At 44.9% G+C, this 13,745-nt stretch overlaps 1 protein-coding gene across 1 annotated transcript; it reads right to left on the bottom strand.

Moving 5' to 3' along the window:
• Positions 1 to 5,307: 5,307 nt before the first annotated feature.
• On the bottom strand, positions 5,308 to 6,180 carry LOC141167564 (olfactory receptor 5G26-like). Its single transcript, XM_073654954.1, has one exon. The coding sequence runs from the start codon at positions 6,178 to 6,180 to the stop codon at positions 5,308 to 5,310; it is 873 nt and encodes a 290-aa protein (XP_073511055.1).
• Positions 6,181 to 13,745: the final 7,565 nt, after the last annotated feature.

Genomic DNA, 13,745 nt, shown 5'->3' with positions numbered 1-13,745 from the left:
CCGTTCCTGGGTTATATTATATCCCATACAGGTCTACAAATGGACCCCGAGAAGCTCTCTGCCATTTTAAAATTGCCCCGTCCGGAGGGGTTGAAGGCAATTCAGCTATTCCTGGGCTTCGCCAACTACTACCGTCTCTTCATCCCACACTTCTCTTCCCGGACTGCTCCCATCTCTGCGCTCACCTGTAAGGGAGCAAATCCCAAGGTATGGCCGCCCGAAGCTGAGGAGGCCTTCCTTTCCTTAAAGCAAGCCTTCTCCTCTGCCCCAGTGCTGCACCATCCGGACTGCAACAAACAGTTCTTCCTGGAGGTTGATGCTTCCTCCTCCAAAGCCAGAGCAGTGCTCACCCAAAAATCTTCATCCGGGAGAATGTTAACCCGCGGCTTCTTCTCCAAACTCTTCTCCTCGTCTGAGCGCAACTACTCCATTGGAGACCAAGAACTGCTAGCCATCAAATTGGCGCTGGGGGAGTGGCGTTACCTGCTTGAAGGGGCTCTATACCCAGTGATCATGTATACTGATCACAAAAATCTTGCATATCTCCAGAATGCCCAAATACTCAATCCACGTCAGGCCCGGGGGTCTTTGTTCTACGCTCGCTTCGACTTTATCCTACATTTCCGCCCGGCGGAGAAGAATATTAAAGCTGACGCCTTGTCCTGATCCTTCCTGTCCTCCGATCTAGAGGAGGAGCCTACGCACATCATCGACCCCTCCAAAGTGATGAGTATGGCCCCTTTAGATCTGACTCGTCTCCCACCAGGTAAGACGTTTGTAGCAGTTCCAGATCAGGAGAAGATTCTTCACTGGAGTCATTCATCTAAACTAGCCGGCCATGCCGGTCAGAAGAAAACTTTCCTGCTCATTTCCCGGCATTACTGGTGGCCCACCCTGCGCAAGGATGTGGTGGACTTCGTCTCAGCCTGTTCGTCCTGTGTCCGCAACAAGGTGCCCAAACATCTTCCTGCCGGCCGCCTCCTGCCTCTTCCCGTACCTGCTGCCCCCAGGCAACACATTGCTAAGGACTTTATTACAGATCTCCCTGTTTCTGCCGGCTGTACAGTCATTTGGGTGGTCGCGGACTGCTTTTCTAAAATGGCCCACTTCATTCCTCTGCCTGGTCTCCCGTCTGAATTGGAGCTGGCTAAGGACTTCATCCATCACATCTTCCATCTCCATGGCCTATCCCTCCACATTGTGTTGGATAGAGGAGTTCAATTCACCTCACGCTACTGGAGAGCTACGTGTAAGCTGCTGGATGTCACCCTGGATTTCTCCTATGCTTACCATCCACAGTCCAATGACCAAGTGGAGCGTATCAACCAGATCCTTACCAGATACTTCCTCCACTTTGTTAATGCTCACCATACCGATTGGGTGGACCTCCTACCATGGGCCGAATTCTCCTTCAACAACCATGAGAGCGAATCTACTTCCAAATCCCCGTTCTTTGTAGTCTATGGTCAACATCCTCGGATTCAGTTTCCCATCTCCGCTTATGTGGACAACACTGCCGCAGAGTCTCTGGTCAGTGAATTTTCCACCATTTGTGAGAATACTAGGTCCACACTTCTTCAGTCCTCCGAGCGGAAGAAGAGATATGCTGACAAGAGACGTCTGGATCCGCCTCAATTCCGTCCAGGAGACAAGATTTGTCTCTCCTCCAAACATGTTCAGCTCAAAATACCCTCCTACAAGCTGGGTCCTCGGTTCATCGGTCCAATTGAAGTCCTCAAACACATCAACCCAGTGGCCTACAATCTAAAACTCCCGGCCACCTTATGGATTCCCAACTCCTTCCACGTATCTCTCCTCAAACCAGTTGTGTTTAATTCTTTTTCCAACAATCCAGGTACTCCTCCTGCTCCGGTTTCCGCTGAGGACATTTTTGAGGTTGAGAACATCTGGCTACCAAGAGGGTAAGAGGTGTTTTCTGGTGGATTAGAAGGGGTTTGGCCCTGAGTAGAGAACTTGGGAACTGAGGGAGTACATCCATGCCCCGCTTCTCCTTGAAAAATTTCTTTCTGGCCTAAAAAAGAGGGGGCGTAAGGTGGGGGATGTACTGTAGCATCGGCATCTCTGCCCCCTGCCAGGCAGAGATGCCGTCCCTCTCACCGCCGCGCTCCCTGCCCGGCGTCCTCCAGCGCTTCTCTTCCTGCTTCTGCTGCCGGTGAGCGCAGCTTCCCGGGCACTGTGCTTAGGGCGTGCGCACGCTCCCTCCCTCTTAAAGGGGTCGCACGCGTCACCCTAATGAGTCCCCGGCCAATTGCCGGAGGCCCTCCAATATATAAGGCACCTCCTCCAATATGGAGGTGCCCGAGCAATAGTTGATGCACAGTGTTCTAAACTCTGCTTCAGCCCTCAGGTCCCGATGCTAGCCTGACTACTAGTCCTTCCCGCCAGCCTGACTACTCTCCAGCCTGACAGTCTGTCTTCCATTCAGTCCGCCAGTCTGTCTATGGGCTTCACCCGCCTGCTTACCTGGAAGCACCTGACTGTTTCCTGTCTGACTACCTGGAGACTCCTGCCCATCACTTGCCATGACCACCTGACAGCCTACCTTGAGGCCCCCGCCTGTCACTTGCTATGACCACCTGTCTGCCTACCTGGAGGCTCCTGCCCATCATTTGCCGTGACCACCTGACAGCCTAACTTGAGGCTCCTGCCTGTCACTTGCCATGACCACCTGTCAGCCTACCTTGAGGCTCCTTCCTGTCACTTGCCATGATCATCTGACAGCCTACCTAGAGGCTCCCGCCTGTCGCCTGCTGTCTCTGCCAGTTCATCTACCCGGACATCTTGACAGCCTGCCTGCTGTGCCCATCTGCAGTATCGGTCAGTCTCAGCCATCTGACCCTTCGGAGTCACCTGCTCCTTTACAAGGTCGTCCCCAGAGTAGCACCTAGTCCCTCTGCTCAGTCCCTCCCTGGTCACGGAGTCGTTAGCCACCGTACGACCTGGGTCAGTCCGAGTTGATACTTAGTTACGCCACTCTGGGTCCCTCCTTGCACCCCAGCACAGAGGTTCCACCACCCGCATCTGTAACATTGCTCATAAGTAAATGCAAATCATATTGACCTAAATACATCACTAACGCGAAGTAAAGAGTTCATGAATTTTGTGGACTTCATTGCAGCAACTCATCATTGAGAGAACTAGACAATCTTCAAGAGATTAAACTGTGTTTGATCCAAACTTCAGCAAGATGCCTAGTAAGTAAAAGTGTGATGGAATCAGGGTCTCTGTTAGCACTTTGTTTTGGCCTCAGGTTTTAGATTCTCATTAATTGCATATCCATGTTTGGGTATCAGTTTTCACAAAAGTTGTACTTATTCCACCAACCAGCAGCAGCAAGAATTAATACAAAAAATTAGATTTGAAAATACTTGTCCTATTCTGCCTGCAAATCTTCTCCTCCAATTAGCCATGCTCCACCCCTGTAACTTTTTTCCACTTCCTGTAGATTCATCTTGTTAGCCTGCTCAAGAAAAACGTAAGTAAACTCAATCATATTTTTGTGCTCTGGGCAAAGATGTCTGGCTCAATCTTGAGAGAGAAAACAATTATTAATATACAGTACAGACTAAAAGTTTGGACACACCTTCTCATTTAAAGATTTTTCCGTATTTTCTTGACTTTGAAAATTGTACATTCACACGGAAGGCATCAAAACTATGAATTAACACATGTGGAATTATATACTTAGCAAAAAAGTGAGAAACAACTGAAAATATGTCTTATATTCTAGGTTCTTCAAAGTAGCCACCTTTTGCTTTGATGACTACTTTGCACACTCTTGGCATTCTCTTGATGAGCTTCAAGAGGTAGTCACCGGGAAAGGTTTTCACTTCACAGATGTGCCCTGTCAGATTTAATAAGTGGGATTTCTTGCCTTATAAATTGGGTTGGGACCATCAGTTGTGTTGTACAGAAATCAGGTGGATACACAGCTGATAGTCCTACTGAATAGACAGATAGAATTTGTGTTATGGCAAGAAAAAAGCAGCTAAGTAAAGAAAAATGAGTGGCCATCATTACTTTAAGAAATGAAGATCAGTCAGTGAGAAAAATTGGGCAAACTTTGAATGTGTCCCCAAGTGCAGTTGCAAAAACCATCAAGCGCTACAAAGAAACTGGCTCACATGAGGACCGCCCCAGGAAAGGAAGACCAAGAGTTACCTCTGCTTCTGAGGATAAGTTTATCTGAGTCACCAGCCTCAGAAATCGCAGGTTAATAGCAGCTCAGATTAGAGACCAGGTCAATGCCACACAAAGTTCTAGCAGCAGACACATCTCTACACCAACTGTTAAGAGGAGACATTGTGCAGCAGGCCTACATGGTAAAATAGCTGCTAGGAGACCACTGCTAAGGACAGGCAACAAGCAGAAGAGACTTGTTTGGGCTAATGAACACAAGGAATGGACATTAGACCAGTGGAAATCTGTGCTTTGGTCTGATGAGTCCAAATTTGAGTTCTTTGGTTCCAACCACCGTGTCTCTGTGCGACGCAGAAAAGGTGAATGGATGGACTCTACATGCCTGGTTCCCACCGTGAAGCATGTAGGAGGAGGTGTGATGGTGTGGGGGTGCTATGCTGGTGACACTGTTGGTGATTTATTCAAAATTGAAGGCATACTGAACCAGCATGTCTACCGCAGCATCTTGCAGCGGCATGCTATTCCTTCCGGTTTGCATTTAGTTGGACCATCATTTATTTTTCAACAGGAGAATGAACCCAAACATACCTCCAGGCTGTGTAAGGGCTATTTGACCAAGAAGGAGAGTGATGGGGTGCTACGCCAGATGACCTGACCTCCACAGTCACCAGACCTAAACCCAATCGAGATGGTTTGGAGTGAGCTGGACCGCAGGGTGAAAGCAAAAGGGCCAACAAGTGCTAAGCATCTCTGGGAACTCCTTCAAGATTGTTGGAAGACCATTTCCGGTGACTACCTCTTAAATCTCATCAAGAGAATGCCAAGAGTGTGCAAAGCAGTCATCAAAGCAAAAGGTGGTTACTTTGAAGAACCTAGAATATAAGACATATTTTCAATTGTTTCCCACATTTTTTGTTAAGTATATAATTCCACATGTGTTAATTCATAGTTTTGATGCCATCAGTGTGAATATACAATTTTCAAAGTCATGAAAATACGGAAATTTTTTTAAATGAGGTCTGTCGAAACTTTTGGTCTGTACTGTATATGTTTGGTATAATATTGTTTGCTCAATCAGAATACTTGAGATCAGTGGCTCATGAGCTTTCTTCTATGCCAGTAGCCTGGATGATCCAGACACAAAGTTCAATGCTTCCAAATCCCTTCCTCACTCTTTGGATCAAGGCCATGCCTGTGGCCTTGATCCAAAGATTGAATCAGACATCTACATAAGCTAGAAAATGCAAATCGCTCCCTCATTCTTTTATATAAGACACATTTTAGTTTATGAAGAGCTTCTTTAAAGTCCTTGTTCCTCAGAGTGTATATAATAGGATTAAGCAGTGGGGTCAGAATGGTATATATCAGAGATATAATCTTGCTAATGATCAAGGATTTTCCTCTTGTTGGAAAAAGATAAACAGTGAAGAGTGTCCCATAAAGCATGGAAACCACAGTGAGGTGGGAGATGCAGGTGGAGAAGGCTTTATGTCTACTGGTGTTGGATGGGATCTTCATAATGGTGGTGGCAATGTACACATAGGACATCACAATTACAATAAGAGGACAAAATCCAAATATAGCACCAATAATAAAAATCTCTTTATGGATTATGGATGTATCCGAGCAGGAGAGCTGTAAAATAGGTTCTACGTCACAATAGAAATGGTCAGTAGTGTGAGGTCCACAGAAATACAGATAACACATAGGAATTACATAACTTAATGCTATTATAAAAGCAAAGAACCAAACTATACAGACAGACAACACACAAAACATGTGATTCATGATAGCGTTATAACGGAGGGGGTAACAGATGGCCAGATATCGGTCATAAGACATCACTGACAGAAGAAGACATTCTGAGGTCTCTGATATAAGAAAGAAAGAAAGCTGGAGGAGGCATCCGATGAGAGTCACAGAGCTTCTCCCATACAGTACAGTAAGAAGAAGGGTAGGAACGATGTCTGTAGTCAGAAGGATGTCACACAATGACAGCTGAGTAATGAAGAAGTACATGGGGGACTGGAGGGTTTTACTCAGTAGATATAGAGCAACAATTAGACAATTCCCTGAAATGGTTCCTCAATAAATGAGAACCAAGAGTGAGAAGAACGGGATTTTGAAATTTTGAAGATTTGAAAATCCTGAAAGAAAAACTGATGTAACATTATTTACTAGAATGACCTATAAAAAAAAAGAAAGTTATCAATTATGAAATTAGTTATCATGGAAATCCAATTGAAGAAAACAGAAAATGAAAATAAAAAAATTAATTTCTGCATAATTTTCTTACATTATTATTTTAATATTTTATGAAACCAATTATCTTTTCTCCTATCTTACAAAAAAAGGCAAAATCTGCTAAACTCCTTCAATCTTTTATTAGGATTGTGACTTAAATCTTTAGATTATTTGCATACTTTATGTCAATAAAATAATAATGGAGTAACTGAAAATGTGAATAGGAAAAGGTGAATGTAAAATAAGTTAAGTAAAAGCTTCATCTCACTAAACAAGTGAAGAAAAAAGATTAACTTTTAATCAAATCTAAAAAAAACACTCTTATGTGAGCTTCTTCTCTGTTGTCCATGTGTGCATTTATTTGATGTACCATTTAGATTGTCTGACAATATTAGAATTGGAAGAGACAACATGAAACATTAATATAACTAAACAAGTGCAGGCAGTATAACAGCTACAGGATGTTTTCCTAACCACATTTATAGATTGTCTTGCAAATGACTTCTCTACTGAGACATAATCCATCTGGATTCCTTTTTATTTTTACATCATATTTAGTAATTGTCACAAAATAATATAAATGCAATAAAAATAGAAAAGCAGAAATAAGCTCATTATTATTATTATTTATTTTTATAGCACCATTGATTCCATGGTGCTGTACATAAGAAGGGGTTACAAGATACAGTTATCAATTACAGTTATCAAAACTAGCAATGATAGACTGGTACAGAGAGAAGAGGAACCTGCCCTTGCAGGCTTACATTCTACAGGAACAGGGAAGGAGACTGTAGGTTTGGAGGGTTGCAGTAGCTCCGGTGATGAGGTGGCAGCAAGCAAGGTCATGGCAGTCTGTAAGCTTGTTTGAAGAGATGGGTTTTCAGGTTCTGTGTGAAGGATCCAAATGTGGAGGATAATCGGACGTGTTGAGGCACAGAATTCCATAGGATGGGGGATATTCGAGAGAAGTCTTGGAGGAGATTGGGTGAGGAATGAATAAGTGTGGAAAAGAGAAGGAGGTCTTGGGAGGACTGGAGATTACGTGAGGGAATATATTGTGAGATTAGTTCAGAGTTGTATGGAGTAGAAAGGTTAAGGATGGCTTTGTAGGTCAGTGCTAGTAGTTTAAACTGGATACACTCGGCAATTGGGAGCCAGTAAAGGGATTTGCAAACGGGGGTAGAGGAGGAGTAGCGAGGCAAGAGATGAACCGGTCGCACAGCAGAGTTAAGAATGTACTGGAGGGGTGCAAGAGTGTTAGCAGGTAGGCTACAGAGGAGGATGTTGCAGTAGTAGTCAAAACTAACATTGACCTGCAAAGCTGACTGTCAGCAATTGCCGAACCTGGGGATCACACACATCTCATGGCTGGTACCAATTTGTCACGAGCCAACACTCCACCACCTTCAATCATCAAGATAATTATACAATTTGCTCATGATTCATGGACAAGGTCATGGCTTTTTTTGCTACTAGACTTGATATTGGAGTACTCACGATGAGCATATAGCATATACACATCTGATTCCAACACATGAAATATATATACTGTATATTCTTTCACGGTGACTGCAAAGCTCCGTAATAACCAACAAAAAACTAGCTGTTTCCACCAAACATTTATACAGGCCGATTGTACACTTGTTGCAGGTAGTGTATAGCTTAAGGGACTCGGATAATAGAGCAAGAGGAACAAATCTATTCAATTTTATATATTTAATTCTAAAGTAGTTAGTGTTTATAATAATATATGAAAGATGTTACAAAATGGGAACCAAACAATACAGTATATACAAGCACAAAAAAATAATCTCATGAAATGGCATTGATATTAGAAGAGAGAAGCTCTTCTTTTAGGGAATTGTTACAGAACCACAGCAAACTGTGTCTTCCGGGACTGACAAAGACAATAATTCAAAATCTGCTTTTATTACAGAAAGGTTACACCCACATACCACCCCTTGGTGAGCTCACATGGGGGCTGGTAATGGGATGTGTCCAGGTATTTAGAAAATCTTGGGATCCCCAATTTTCAGGACATTTATTCCAATGTAGGTCCCAGGCGGGAGATAGTAATGCCATATATCCGATCATGATTTTAGCTTTCCATAGATGGCAAATATGGCATATGTAATTTTAACCCTCTGTCCAATGTTAATTTGTGTGTCTGATTGACAGGTCACACATTTATGCAAGTAATTGCGTTACATTTGCCACTTCATTGCAAATCCGAAAATATGTCTTCCATAGCTATTAGACCTACACCTGTCCTAAAAAACACCATATTCATAACTAGCCTTCGTCTACAAAGCGTCTGCTTGAAATTGTTTGAACACAGGATTAGAGATGAGTGAACCCATGGAAGTTCGGGTTCACCAGATTCAACAAACATACAGTACAAAGTTTTGTTCAGGTCCAAACTTAACCTCGAATTTGACCAGAACCAAAACTAACCTAGAAGTCAATGGGGACCCAAATTTAGTGCGATAAAATGGCTGTAAAATGGTCATAGTCAGGGCTAGGGGGCTGCAAAAGGATACTTAATGAGGGTAAGAGCAGGACAATTGCCAAGCAGACAAATGTGAATACGCAAATCATTTAAAATAACACAGAAAAAAAAAGAAAAAATAATAATCTTGAACAGGAAGGCGGAGGTCTAAGTGGAAGAGGTATCGTAGGTTGACGTGACGGTGTAGGTGAAAGAGGCAAGGGAGGAGGGATCCAACAATGGTTTTGTGGCAATTTTTTTACTTTTGTTATGGAATTACTTAAAAGAACATAAAATAAAAAAAAAAAAAATATATCAACTTAGAACCAGGAGAACCAGTTCCAAGTGTAGGAGAAGGTTGAGGTGGAGTTTGAGATGGAAGTGTAGTTGGAAGAGGTGTAGGAGGAGGAGGTAGCAAACACAGGTTTTATGTTTGGTTTTTTTTGGAGGGGCGGTTTTACTTTGAAAACAGGCAGTGTAATAATCTGCTGGCCACTGTCTGTCTGTATGCAGGCCATTTAATACTCTACACTTTTTTTGGTTGAAAACAATGAGCGCATCATATAGGGGTCATGGCCGTGTTGCTGGTAGTCATGGTGAAGTTGCTGCAGGGAGAGAATGGATGTGGCTAATCTGTGCCTGCTACCAGGACTGTAGAGTGGTAGTCATGGAGTCTGAGTCAGTGGCCATTTTGGTGTGGTCGGAATCGGAATAAAATGGACAGTCTCTGGCTCATAAACTATCTAATAAAGTTGGTACAGTAGTTCAAGCATGTGCTGTTCATTTTTTCATAAGAATTTGGGAAAGTTATTAAAATTTCTATAAATGTCTGTTCTATTCCTGATCTAATGATCTAGGTTTTTAGTTGAGATGAATCTGTGCTGCACTTTATGTACATGCTCAATAGTGAGGCAGTGTTGTTGAGTTGTAGTAGGACTTGTGGAGTCAGTAGTCAGGGAAACTGAGAAGTCCAAGGTTTGGCTTACCAACTACACAGCTCTGCCTGCTACGTGCCCAAATGAAACACCTTCCTTTGCTGCTCACAGGCATCAAGGCATTTTGTGTAATTTCATAGGCACGAGTACCCCTGGATGAAAAGTTAGGCCAGAACATGTAGAGGTGGTTTTAGATTGTTTGGCTGAGAGTGCCTTCAGATCCTTTGCTTTGTCTTCAAGATTTTGCACCTGCAACCCTTGGGCATCTGTCTTCCACATCACCTCCTGGCAAATCAGTCAAGCAGTCTTAGCCCCAAGTGATGCAGTAATCACTTCTGCTTTTTGATGACTCTACTAGATGTGGTTCCGTGGGGCATCCATCTGGACTTGGCCAACAATTGGAAGAAATTGAGTGCACTGATGCCCAACCACTTGTTCTGTTCGAGTTAGAGGGTCTCCTAAAAAAAAATGTTCCCATTATTAGGAAGTTCGACTCCCATATTGTTTACCTATGCAGTGAATGCAACGGCTGCCAAAACATTGGAGGCACTCCAATGCCCCTTGCAAGAGACATAGATATGGTGTTTTGGTAGGTATGGAAGTGGAGGATGAGGATGAGGAGAAGGAAAAGGACAAGAGCCAACAGACAAAATCAGGAAGTGTATACCCATGTTTGGGTTTGAAGACACAGGTGCATGGGAGTATAGTTAGACCTCACAAAAAAAGCACTGTATTTGAGTTTGTCACGCTGCTATCATTTGGTGGTGTTGAGAAGTCTGGCCCAGTCCAGCCCTTGTTCATTTTTATAAGAGTCAGCCTGTCAGCATTTTCAGTTGACAGGCAGATGCGACTATCGGTTATAATTCCACCAGTGGAACTAGAAAACCGCTTTGACAAAACGCTAGAGGCAGGGCAGGCCAGGACCTCCAAGGCGTAGAGAGTCAGTTCATGCCACGTGTCCAGCTTGGATACCCAATAATTATAAGGCACAAAGAAATCACGGAGGATGTTGGTACAGTCAGTAAGGTACTCCATCACCATCTTCAGAAACATTTCCCTCCTTGTGAGAGAAAACCACCCCTCAGGGCCTGTGCAATGGAAGGGTCTGACAAAACAGTCCAAGAACTTTAACAGTGTTCCCCGGACTCTGCTGGATTAGATTTGGGTCTCTCTCGCCAGTACTCTTTGGTAGTCCAATGATCTGTGACCTCTGCCACCAGCATTTTCAGATGGGAATTTTTTTAATAATTGCGCATCAAGGGCCTTCTAGTACTGCACCATGTAACATCCCTGGTGGCGTGCTTGCATAGTGCACCACCTGCCACTATGCAAGACCGCAATCTTACCTTTCTGTCCAGCCTGCAAACCTTGCTCCAGTTCATGCTGTGTGCATGTCTCTTGACTGCTTAGGGCGGTGGCCCAGTTACTTCCTGATTCCTATAGCTGCTTTGGGCGCACCCCAAATGCGTCTCCAGCCTATTGCTGTGAGTCACTGGATATTTAAACCCCCTCCACCCAGAAGTAGGTGACTGAGCAACACTAACATTCAGTGTGCTTCTTGACTCTGAAGTTGCCAGGTCCAGTTCTGCTTCTTGTCTGTTTCCGCCATCTCTGGGGGCTGCATACCCAGACCTGTTATCTGTGACTTCTTGTCTGTTTCTGCCATCTCTGGGGGCTGTAAACCCAGGCCTGTTATATCTAACTTGTAGTCTGTTCCGCCATTCTGGGGGCTGTATACCCAGGCTCATTCTTGTATCTCATTGTCTTAACTGTATCCTAGCCTGTTACCTGTTTGTCTCTATGTCCGTACCTTCCCTTTTCCTGCAGTATCTGAACCTGCACCTCCTCCAAATCGTTGTCTCTGTACTTCTGTTTGTGAGTTTTGTGTCCACTCGCTACTTCATAGTAAGTACCTTGTGCTTATCTGGTTCTGCTTGTCCCTTTTCCCTTCCTCCATATCTTCCTCCTGTGTTCTAGCCATCTTCCTGTTTTTTCCAGTCTGTTCTTTGTGAACAGAGGTCTGTCCTCTCTGCCTGCACCTTCAGCCCTGTTCGGCTCTGCTTGCTCACAACGCCAGCGGTTTCTCTCTGCTCTGACTTGCCCACCGCCCCGGCTGCTTCTCTCTGCTCTGCCTTGCTCACCCCTCCAGCGGCTTCCCTCTGCTCTGACTTGCCCACCGCTCCGGCGGCTTCCCTCTGCTCTGCCTTACCCACCACTCCGGCGGCTTCTCTCTGCTCTGCCTTGCTCACCACTCCGGCGGCTTCCCTTTGCTCTTCCTTACCCACCACTCCGATGGCATCTCTCTGCTCTGCCTTGTCCACTGCTCCTGCGGTTTCACTCTGCTCTGCCTCGTCCACTGCTCCTGCGGTATCGCTCTGCTCTGCCTTGTCCACTGCTCCAGCGGTTCCTCTCTGCTCTGCCTTGTCCACTGCTCCGGCGGTTCCACTCTGCTCTCCCTTGCCCACCGCACCTGCGGTTTTTGCTCCGCGCTGCTTGCTCACCACACCAGCAGTTCCTCTATGCCCTGCCTTGTCCTCCGCTCTGGCGGTTTTGCTTTACTCTGCTTGTCTACTGCATCTGCTGCTCTATACCTGTCTCCCAGTCTGTACTGGATCCTATCCAGCCTGTGCTCCAACCTGCTAGTTCCACCCTGTCTGCACTGTAGCCATGCTTGCCAGAGCCCACCTGTCTGCATACCAGCAGTGCTTGCCAGTGCCCACCTGTCTGCATAACAGCCGTACTTGCCAGTACCCACCTGTCTGCATATCAGCCGTGCTTGCAAGTGCCCACCTGTCTGCATACCAGCCGTGCCTGCCAATACCCACCTGCCTGTATGCCAGTCTAACCTGCCTGTTCCTGTATTCCCCCGTGTGGGTGAACAACTGTGACCCGGGTCTGACCTGGAGTAGCTGTTAGAACCTTGCTGTTAGGTTTTTTTTCCTTTGCTGGTCACATGACTTTGTTGGCCTATTTAATCCTGCTCCGCCCTTCTGGCTTTGCTGGACTTCATTGTATATCTACTTTCTAGCTAGCCTGTACTCTGTATCTAACTCTGTTAGTTTGCTTGGTCTACGGACCTCTATGTTCTATCTATTTTGTTTGTTCGTCTGTCTGCTACTATTTCTGTTAGGAGGTGTCCCATATTCCTCCCAGTCCTTAGTACTTGTAGGGATTCCCTCCCCACATCTATAGGTCTTCGTACAGACTAGATTAGGACTTTAGCAGGTCTGATCGCAGGATCAGGTTCCCTGTTACATCGTAGGGATTCAGCTGAGTCTTATAGTAGGGACAGATCTCCTCTCTTTCCTTAGCTTTGGTAGCAGAACATAACAGTAAGTCCAGCCTGCAAATTCTCTAAGGAAAGATTTTTCTGTTCCATCATGGTGTCGGTTCAGGATTTGGCTCATCGCCTGCAGGGACTCTCTCTGGAGGTGGCCGAGCTCCGTCAGCACGTGAGTAACTGTCCTGGAGCACATTTCTTGGAGCCTAAGGTATGTTTGCCGGATTTATTTTTTGGTGAACACCGAGAATTTTTTTCATTTAAAAATGCTTGCTTATTGTATTTTCGCTTGAGACCTAAGTCCTCTGGGGATGAATCCCAGCGCGTAGGGTTCATAATGTCACTTTTGCGCAAAGAGCCTCAGGAGTGGGCCTTTTCTTTGCAACCTAGTGATTCATGCTTCAGATCAGTGGATAGTTTTTTTTCTGCTTTGGGACTATTATATGATGATCCTGACCGTGTCGCATCAGCTGAGACTGAGTTGAGACGTCTAAAACAAGGATCGGGTAATGTGGAAAAATATTGTACACATTTTCGTCGTTGGTCCACTCAAACAGGGTGGAACGATTCTGCTCTGAAAAGTCTATTTCTTGCTGGGCTCAGTGAAAGGGTTAAAGACCTGCTAATTGCTTATCCT

Source organism: Phyllobates terribilis, unplaced genomic scaffold (genome assembly GCF_046119375.1).
Source record: "Phyllobates terribilis strain yellow unplaced genomic scaffold, ASM4611937v1 Scaffold_11__3_contigs__length_659146591, whole genome shotgun sequence".
Taxonomy (NCBI): domain Eukaryota; kingdom Metazoa; phylum Chordata; class Amphibia; order Anura; family Dendrobatidae; genus Phyllobates; species Phyllobates terribilis.
Note: the sequence above shows the minus strand (reverse complement) of the source record. Positions and strands in the feature narration are given on the sequence as shown.

Bases quoted from the DNA above. Each gene is read 5' to 3' on its own strand.
- LOC141167564 (XM_073654954.1), bottom strand. From the start codon at position 6,180: ATGTACTTCTTCATTACTCAGCTGTCATTGTGTGACATCCTTCTGACT.